Source organism: Homalodisca vitripennis, chromosome 3 (genome assembly GCF_021130785.1).
Source record: "Homalodisca vitripennis isolate AUS2020 chromosome 3, UT_GWSS_2.1, whole genome shotgun sequence".
In the NCBI taxonomy this organism is placed as follows: Eukaryota; Metazoa; Arthropoda; class Insecta; order Hemiptera; family Cicadellidae; genus Homalodisca; species Homalodisca vitripennis.
In genome coordinates this window covers 113981640-113992420 of record NC_060209.1, presented here as the reverse complement: position 1 = coordinate 113992420, position 10781 = coordinate 113981640, and the positions used below count along the sequence as shown (strand labels likewise).

Here is a 10781-nt window from a genome sequence, read left to right as displayed (position 1 = left end):
CTAAGACTAGAATGTTTTTATATTGAGGAACACAATTAGCTAATACATCAAACAATTCAGTTAAATGGCTTGCTTTTGGTGGCCTGTAAACAACACATATCAATAATTTCCAGCCATGTGATACCTCAGCAATTAAATATTCTGGTTTTTTGCAGTAGGGTGGTTCAGAAGATGCAATTATTTTATAGATAAATACTTGATTTATGTACAAAGCTATTCCCCCTCCCTCCTTCCCTTCTCTATCGTTTCTAACAAAATTAAAACCATTCAATTTGTAAGGCAGAGACGATACCGCAGGCTTCAAAAAGGTCTCGGAAACAGCTATAACATCAAAGCAGTAGTTTCTCCACTAAGCACATAAAAGATTCATAGTGAACAATTTAAATTTTCAACATTGACGTGTGCAGCCTTAATACATTTTTTGAGCCTACCTCTCACTGGGATTACTTTTCCCCCATTAATTGAATTATCATACATACTGACAGACTATGAGCATTCGCAAAATGCCCTACAAACAAAGATCTACAGAAGCCACAAATAAACTCTTCAAATAAATATAACGAATACAATAATAAATACACAATAACAAATACAAAATACAATAATAAATACACACTACACTGCAATACAAACACAACAATTAGTAAACAAATACAAGCCTAAGACATTAATAATACAGGTTTTAAATACTACAAATACAAAGTATAATTTTCCCTGGAACTTCATGTGCAGTCATGCTAATTTCTCCAAGTCATTGAGGCTCTCAACGATTACATAGCGGTCCCCTTCACGTTTTCTTAGAAAAATCCGCCCGTTCTTCATCCACAAATACTCGTACTGCTTAGACTTCTTTACATCACGTGCAGCTCTCAGGAGTTTGCGGCGCTCTGACGTCAGAGTGTCGTTAACGTAGATAACATGTCCCTCTCCACCGTGGAAACCGAGGTCACGTGAGTTCAGATGTTTCTTCTTCCTGCGACAATCCATGAAACGCATTTTGTCCAGCTTGCGAACAAACCGAACCAAAATACCACCTGGCGTACCAGGATTTAAACGAGAAGATTTATAGCTGAAACAATTATCAAGCATCTCCTCTCCAAACTTGAAGCCTATTACATCAGACATACATTCTAGTAGTGCTACAATATTTTCACCCTCTTGAAACGGTATGCCCTGAATTTCAACTTCGTTTTCTTTCCTTTTTGTTCCAAATCATTTAATTTAACAGCCAGATCATCAACTGTCTTCTTTAAATTAATATTCTCATGAGACAGGGCTTCAATATTATTCACCACCGAAATCAGCCTATTTGCGACATCCTCAATTTTCTTTGTACTTTCCTCAAGCCATTCGGAATACTTCTGCATGACACACTCAAACTGTTGATTGGTTTCTTTCACTTCCTTCCGAAACGAAAACATTTCATTCATAATATCACGCAAGGTGATATTGTTTACGTCAATAGTGGTATTAGAAAGTGAGAACCCAATAACCGCATCAGTCTTATCAGTGGGGACAGATACAATAGTCTTATCAGTAGATAAGGACGCAACATCCATCTTTCCAATGGACGGAGGACATGCTGATGCAACTTTCCTCGTTGCCTGTTGTTTCCTGCTATCCCCGCACAAATGACAGGTCCATGAGCTTTTAACCTTAAAATAATCATCCTTGCAAATAACCGGGACTGTACACTTGAAATGATAAGCATGATTACAACGCACACACAGTGCTCTGTGGGCATTATTAGAGAAACCTTTCTTGCATTTATTGCACACTTTTTTGTTCGTACTGGATTCCGAATCTCCATCTGATCCGAAACCCTGCGAAAAATAGTCTGATTTTTGACCCACAGGTGTTAATGGTGTACTGTCACCGCGACTACCTTTGCTCTTATCGCAACTAGGACATTTCCAGTTGACCGCAGTACTGATAATGTACTCATAGTCTGCGTCCTTAATATTCGGTAGGCACACTAGGTGATATACAACACAACAATAAAAACATACCAAATGTTTTTCCTCAGGTGCAACCTCCTCACGACACTCAACACAATTCATGGCGATAGTGAACAACACTTTATAAATAAATTAAAACTCAAAACAAGTGTTGGAGGAAAGTAATTGAATGTCAAAACACTAACGGTTAGGTTAGGTTACGAAACACGTCCACTCTACTCCGCTGCAAGACCACAACTGAGAGGGGGAGACTACAAAGAGAGAGAGGGAGAGAGAGAGAGGGAGGGATATATATATATATATATATATATATATATATATATATATATAGAGAGAGAGGAGAGAGAGAGAGAGAGAGAGAGAGAGAGAGAGAGAGAGAGAGAGAGAGAGAGAGAGAGAGAGAGAGAGAGAGAGAGAGACCTGTTGTAGATACATTCTTCCGTGGTTTCACAGTACTGATCAAAAGCTTCCAACATTGGTTTTGAGATTTTGTGATCTCCAATTTTTTTAAACTTACATCAACTTGATTTTCTAAGGCTTCATTCACAATGCAATTTTAAAGCATTGCCATTTTGACCTCCTTCGTTTTCTTTTCATTACCAGAAACTTCTAAATAGTTCTCAAATTTCTGTTTGAATAACTTCTAGTTAGTCCCTGTACTTCGTGCTAGTCTTCCCAAATCAGGAAATATGATTAATCAAGACCGATTTCATTAAAAATTTTCTTCATTGAATTGATTTATCACGGGTTCAAATAATCCTGACACAATGTTAAATATTGTTGTGGATTAATTATGACAAACAAAAAACAAGACATGAATACAAAATGTTCATTTGTTAATAACAAGTCCACAGCAAGGAAGGCAAAAACTTCATACAATGCTCAAGAGTCATTAGCTTAGAGAACAAGGATTATTTACATAATTAACGTTACAGTTAGTTATATGAGCAATATCATACAAATGATATTAGTGATGTTCCGTTCCCGCCATACATTGGGTAGCACAGATATGTGTGAGTGATACGTTTTTACCATTTACTGTACCGTGTAAGTTCTGCTAGCAGCCAGCCAGAAGTGAACCCTCCTGGAGTTGTACATTAAGATATTAGTTCGGGACTCTTGTAGGAAAGAACAAATTTTATATGGATATTTTATAGCTGATTTCTAAAGGTACGCTAAAATAACCATTAAAATGTGAAATAGGTAAAGGCTTATGATTTTACAATACATTAATTGTTATTTATACTGAACATGACTGATGATAAGGAAGGCACAGCCTCAAGGTAAAATATTTTTATGAGAACATTATTGAAAGCATATCTTTTACAAAATTTGACCTAATGCATGTTTGGACAAACATTCTCTGGTTTATACCTTAAACTAGAGTTTATATTATCTACTACAGCGCCGGTCTTTTTTAAATACGTATTGAAGGATGCATTTTGAAATAGTGATTCTATACGTCATTCTAACTTAATGATTTCATTTTAATGTCTGGTAAAAAATAAAGAAGTCTTTGTTTTTTGTTTAGATTTTCACGCGATCCATAGAGTGTATACCTAGTATTATTGAATGTCTTTTTATCTGGTCGTAATTGCAATATTTTTGTGTTGCATACAGACTCGGCCCTTTTGGTTACATTGTAGAACATACAGTATTAATTTGCCTACCATGTTAGATCTTTAGTCTTTGTAAACTACAACCAATAACAATTTGACACACAACAATTGACGAAATATTAAAGGCATTGGTGATCTTTCCAGTGTAAACACATGGCTCTACGTGTTCTTCTGTTATGAATTTGTAGCTTAGGGAGACCGCATCTTTATAACTATGCCATTGTTTGTATAATAAAATACTTGAATACCTTTTATTAATCAACTTCATATAAAACCTTGGTAAGCTTATGTTATTTGTTATTAGTAAATAAGTTTCTGAAAATTCTTTTGTGCTCACGGAGTGCAGACGACTCATACTTTATTGGGTTAGTCCATTACTAAATCTTTTTACATTAATTATTCATACATAGGCTAATTAGAAAAACATTTTAATACAATATAGCAAATTAAATATTTAGTTACTGCAGATTTGTTATGTATTATTTTGAATATTAAAAATTAATTGTAAGTGAGTTAATCATCTTCCAGATTGCTCAAAAGAGAATCCTCTAGAAGCCCTAAGATAAAAAACTAGCCAAGGCCTATACCAATTTTATTTCATCATTCCCTACATTATTTTGTTAGTTTTTATCCCTAGTTGAGTTGGGATATTTTTTGTAACTACACAGGCAATTACATCACCTTGATTCATTATAAAAATTAATGCAATCTTAAATTTCTTTTTACAGCATAACCTAATTTACTATAATTACGGGCTGCAGTATAATAAGCCGCCACCTCGTCAGTCAAATCATCCACAAACAATCAATCATCGATACTTAATATTCACTTATCGAATACACCTTTATAAATCATATCCTATAGACAACCACAATTAGCCTATGTTTTAAATTTAAATAACTAATACAACGAACATAGTTATAATCACTCGTAAACAAACTATTAGAACTGGAAATAGGAAAAACTAAAAAATAATAATGAAATGATAACAACTTAAAAATCATTTATAACAGGAAATACAAAATATATACGTAATTATTTGTTTTCTCCAGTGTAGCAATGATTAACCATTTTCAAAAATTTTTTGAAGTATCTTCTCTAGAAAACCATACTTCTCTTGTGCACAAATACTCACAGAGATGATCTGCAAGCAAGTCAGCTGATATGCCACTTTTTAAACTTTGTTCCATGATCCTCCACGAGCAGGATAGACTTGTATGTTATCTATAAAACAAAATACGTCTATTATAAGTGAAAAAAGTGTTCATAGTAGATACAAGTTAATTATTATTCAAAAATCTGTATCAGTTAGTTATATGAAAAGTTATAATTGAGTAATATTGTTTCTCAATATCGATATAAAAAACCCTAGATAATCTATACTTTTATATGTAATAGAAATGTATTTATTTCAAATTGTATTAAATAACTAAACTGTATTTAAACCACTCTTTAATAGTGTAGTATTTACAATAACTTCACAGGGTAGCATTAAACAAAATTCTAGAATTGATCACCTGCTATTACTTCTCTTTGATGCATATATTCTGCAAGATGATCAACAATTCAGTCACTTCTGAGACCAGTTTTTATGGATTTCTTAGTAACTCCCCAAATTAAATTTTGTAGTTTGGGTGTTTGCAGAAGTTAGTGGATCTACAAAGTTTGTACTGTGGTTAGCATTAAAATGGTCGAATGGTCGTAACCTTTTATTTTTAAAATGTTCAAATACAATTTTGGCCAACATCAGCAATATCTAGAAACAATATCAGCATATTCATCTCCAATGTCCTTTTTGTTGTCACTAACCTACAACTTACTACTTACAAAAAATAACAATTGACAATGACGTCTAGCCTACTCAGTACATAATGAAATAAAATCAGCTGGCAATGATTAATTATGAATATCTGTAGGTTAATGTTGAATTCAATAATATCAATATTTAAAATCGATAATCATGATTCGATTGTGACGGTGGTTGCTTATTATACTGCAGCCGAACATACTTTATTTAAAGTTACTGTGAAAATATTTGTCACCATGACGATGTCGGAGAGAATGAGACCACTCTTACCCTATCTACTATTTGTTATTAGCCTATATAAGTAGATAAATACGTAAGTACATATTATAAATATAAAAAGTTATTAAGAGGTAACGTGAACTGAGCTTGAATTTAGGTATTATCTCCAGAGATGGTTTTCTTGTTTGAAATAGCGTGGGATGGCACCTTGGTGCCATCAAACTCCACATTGATAGCAAGTTGCATTTCCAATCAGTAATTTGAATTGACAAAATTTTTGTGGCAAATCAGTTTTTATTTTATAAAAAAAATTTGGCTAATAGACTAAATGAAAGCAGGTGACTTGCAAATTTACATTGTTGCTAATATTTGATATTAAGTACCATCCCAAAATAATATTGGCAAAGGACTGACAAGTAAACTGGCATAATTCATTGTGCATAAAGAAGTTTAACATGCTAATTAGCAATCTATGACAACTGTTAGCTGTCAGAAATAGCAGTACAGGTATTACAATCATGCTGTGAAGAGACAGTGTCACCATTAAACTTTGACTACATAGTTTTACTGACTTTAGAGGAAAGAATGATCATTATCTATTGACTGGTGATAAAGGAAGTTATAAATACGTAACATATATTTCAGTTCTAATGAAATTGATTTTTAGATTAATTTGTATTTATTGCTTGTGTTACAGAATAATGAAGACCTTAGTTATTGCGACAGCTCTAATTGCAGCCTTTTGTCAGTTGGCTGAGGGAATTGCCGTGATGAGTGTTGATTTAGGTACTGAATGGATGAAAGTAGCCATTGTATCTGTGAGTACAATAATGTGTTATTAATATGTATATTATTATAGTTTTTTATAAAATATAAAAAGGGATATTTAAATTTAGATTTATTACTTGAATAGGAAGAATATTTAACTCTTAAGTTAAAAAAAATGTCACATTACAGCAAAACTGTAACACACCTGTATATACGCACTAGGCTATTCCATCTGTGAGAAGTAATGAAAATATAGAAAACAAGCTTATTTCTTTGGATTGAAAATAAAGGTGTCTGGTTTATGGTCCTATATTTTTATTGTCCTCTGTGCAATTCTAATTCATAACGTACAAGGTGTGGCTAGAAAAAAATTGGACTGAGGCTGAAAGAAGACTTATTTACAAATATTTATATTTGGATATTATCCACTTTAATTTCAATGTACTTCCCTCCTTGCAAATTTTTCACTATGAATAGCAATGCTTCAGATTATTTTCCGTAATACCATTCATGCCAATTCAGGTTAGTAGGGTGGATAGTCTAAGATGGAGATATTGTGTTTGGGTAAAAGCATCTCGAGTGACAAAGCGTTGTTAGTGGGAGGATGGTTCTGGTGGAGGATCCATGACTTGTTTTTTCCACAAATAATTCCGTTTTCTCTGTTCATGCTCATGTAAGGTATTCAGAACACGATGTAGTAATGTAGTAATGAGGGTGTTTAGCTTCTAGTAGTGTTCGATTTCTAAGACTATCCAACTCTTGGGGCTGACCTTGGTATACTTTTTCTATTACACGTCCTCATGAGATTTTCTTCTGACCCTATAGTAAGGTCAAAAATATTTTAAGATTTTAAATTGTTGACAACTTTTTAACTCTGTGCTGATGTATGGTTCAGATCAGTAATCATGTTTCATACAGAATTATTTTAGTTTTGTTGTAATTGTAATTAATGTGTTAAATTAGTATTCTATTACTGTATTAGTAAATTACCAATATTGTTTTCTTTTTGTTGTTGTTTCTGTTCCATAGTATAAAAACATGTCATTGACCTGGACTTTTTAGTGACATAATGGTACTTTTCATTTTGTCACCGTAATAGGCTTATAGAAACCTTGTTGGTTCTACCTAGAGGTTAAATGTAAGAAAGGACCATATGGTCCTAATTTCGCCTCAATAAAGAAGTGTTTCCTTCTTTCTTTCTTACTTTTGTTCTTTAATTTTTTATCTGTAAATCAAGGACACTTAATGTATTGTTTCATGTTATTATTTAATATATTTTTGTATAGGCCTAGAACTATTTTTGGACAATAAATTGTGTAAATGTTTTGTAAGTCATAAGTTCTTATATATTTTTAAATTTCATAAATAAGCTACTAAAAATTAGTTTACAGTTGAATTGTGTTTGATTTCTATTTTCCATATCCTGTTCCGACTACAGACTGTTTGCAAAAGTGCTTTATTTTACATAAACATCAAAACCCCAATTTTAGACTATTAGCTCATTATTTGCTGAAAATGTAATTTTAATGCAAATATTTATTCTACTCAGTATACTTAAAAAAGTACCAAACAATACTAATACGAGCAGAATACTGATATTCTTTTAATATTTTAAAACCTAGTAGTGATCTAAATTAATCTGTATTTAATTTTTTGTGGGTAAGTAGATTGTTAGTATTGTTAAGATGTAATATTATGATTATTGCATATTTTGATTGTGAAATCCGCCATCTTTTTTGTAGCCGGGAGTGCCAATGGAAATAGCCTTGAACAAAGAGTCCAAGCGCAAGACACCTGTTTGCATTTCCTTCCGAGATGGTGAGAGGACATTCGGTGAAGATGCTCAGACAGTGGGTGTTCGTTTTCCACAAAATAGTTACAGTTACCTGCTAGATCTTGTGGGGAAAAATGTAGAAAATCCAGCTGTCAAACTTTTCCAGAAACGCTTTCCCTACTACAATATAAAACCGGATCCAGACAGAGGCACAGTCGTCTTTCAGCATGACAGGTAATAAAATTTTATTTTCCAAGTTACTAGATATCTAAAAGTGTGAAAAAGCTCTACACTTCTCATTGTCAAAATAATCAAGACCATAACAATTAATACTGTATATGTTTATAAAACGGTTTAGGTAATTTATTAAAACGTTCCTTATTTGTATATTCAATAAGGACTGTGATTCAGATATCATGAATTGACATGAACAACCTCCCATGACAAATTTTCATATAGGTGTAAACTTAAATATTTGATAAACTGACATTGCATTAGAATGTCAAGGGATAACTGTCTTCACTACACTCTTTTTGAAATGTTAAAGATGCAAAATAACCTTATTGAGAAAGAGAAAAATTAATGAATATTTTTGGATACATTCAAATAAAGCTTGTTACAGTTGAACCAAAGAGATATCTTTTGTAAATTATCTTGCATTGTTTTGTCAACATATTCAAAGAGTTTGAACTGTATGGCAATGCCATATCATCAGCAAAGCTGTAACACATCCATTAAAAATATTGTTTGCAAAAGTCATTAATAAATACTTTCTGGACAACCCTTGTATATATCTAGATTCCTATATGCATATAGCAATCCGTATTGTAAACACAAACTGGCTTTGCTCAATATATGCTGAATATATTTGCAGTGAAACTACATACAGTGTGGAGGAGCTGTTAGCCATGATCCTACACAAGGCCCGTCAGTTCGCACAGAGCTCAGCTAACCAAGCCATCAACGAGGCAGTGATCACAGTTCCTGGCTATTTCAATCAAGCTGAGAGGCGAGCTGTGCTCCAAGCTGCTCAGATGGCTGACATCAAAGTGCTACAGTTGATGAATGATTACATGGCCGGTATGTTTTATGTCTGAGTCCAAAAAGGTTTAAAATTATATATTGTAATTTTTAAATGTATATTTTTTCAAACTGTGGAGAAATATTTTGCTCTAGGAGGGTAGTTTCTGGAACAAAACGTTCTAGGATAAAAATATCGTATGATCTCTAGAGCATACGATAGAGCATGTCAAACGGCACGTTAATATATTATTGCAATGCAATTTATAGCTTATTCCTTACACTGTTGGGTTCGCTCCACCTCATGAAAGCCAGAAACTCAGAAGATTAGTCAGCCCTCTTTATTTAATTTAAAATTTAACACTGCTTTAAAAAATATCATTTGTAGCACTTTTTTATATTACAATATGTCTTGTTTTTATATTAGTATATGCTAATACAAAAATGTATTTTGTCTGGATAAACAGACTCAATCCAAATCAATAACAATTGATTGGTAACTGTATTCTAGACCCTAAAACAATATATTTTTTTTAAATATTTTACCTAGAAATAAAAAAAGAACACAATAATTAACATTTTCTAATACACACCAGTATTTTATATTTTGTACATTTACAAGGGAAGAAAGAAGAGCCACTCTATTCCGAGTCACTTGATGATAGCCTCCGTCAGTCATCCTGTTGATTGGTAGCATAAAATAAAACCTAACAAAACTGGCACTTAAGAGTAAATTCGTTCTTTCTCTTCCATGTGAGTCATGAATGCAAAACCTCTGCATACATACACTGTATACTTTGTGATAATGCTTGAACAACCTTTATTGATGGATATCCGGCGATCACTGATTCTAGGACACAAATCACACCTTTTTAATGTGTTATTACAATGATAAATACTATGTAATTTCTTATATTGAAATTGGGTATATTAATTAACCCTAAGAATGCAGTGGCCATTTTCAAAAGAATTTTCTGGAGGACAACGTATAGTTTTATTATTTAGTAAACCACATCAATGCAACAACAGATAATTTTAGTAAAATTCAAATGTTTGAGAAAACACACATTACCCAATGGATTCAATTTGTTATTTTCTACAATGGTGTGATACATATCACTTTACGCTTTTAAATATATTTAAAGTTGTTTTACTATTAAAAGTTTATTATAATTTTTGTAATTTTAATAATGAAAAATACTTTGTAAAAAGTACTGAGTAGTAATGCTGTTCCAAGTAGTCTAGTAGTATATTTCCCATACAATTTCATTTTTAAGATACTCGTGTTTTTGATATCTCAAATAATTTGTGAATATGTGGAATAATATATTTTTTTTTTATTTTAACGGTGTATATCTTTTTCCAGGTCTACTGTTTTTAAGTATTTAAAGTATTTCTATTTATTTTTAATGTAGTTATTAATTAAATCAAGCCCGTCAATGGACAATTTTTATTATTTTAGTTGGAAGAGAAAGAGTTAATGTGAAACTTAATCAGTAATCCACTGACTGATTAGAAGACTGAAAAATATGTTTAACTTTATTATCCACTTAAATTAATCACTTAATCTAAATTTAATTATTATTAATTCATCAACCAGTCAACAGGCCAATGAC

The 10781-nt window shown here is 32.3% G+C and overlaps 1 protein-coding gene across 2 annotated transcripts in view; it reads left to right on the top strand.

Annotated features, from left to right (window-relative positions):
* The first annotated feature begins 3698 nt into the window (after positions 1-3698).
* The window catches only part of LOC124357331 (hypoxia up-regulated protein 1), a 31759-nt gene continuing 24676 nt past the window's right edge, over positions 3699-10781 (top strand). For both annotated transcript variants that reach the window (XM_046809023.1, XM_046809022.1), the window contains exons 1-4: positions 3699-3856; positions 6301-6421; positions 8114-8379; positions 9020-9225. In XM_046809023.1, the coding sequence (XP_046664979.1) occupies positions 6305-6421; positions 8114-8379; positions 9020-9225 (589 nt within the window). In that variant the 5' untranslated portion in view covers positions 3699-3856; positions 6301-6304. The remainder of the gene's footprint in view (positions 3857-6300; positions 6422-8113; positions 8380-9019; positions 9226-10781) is intronic.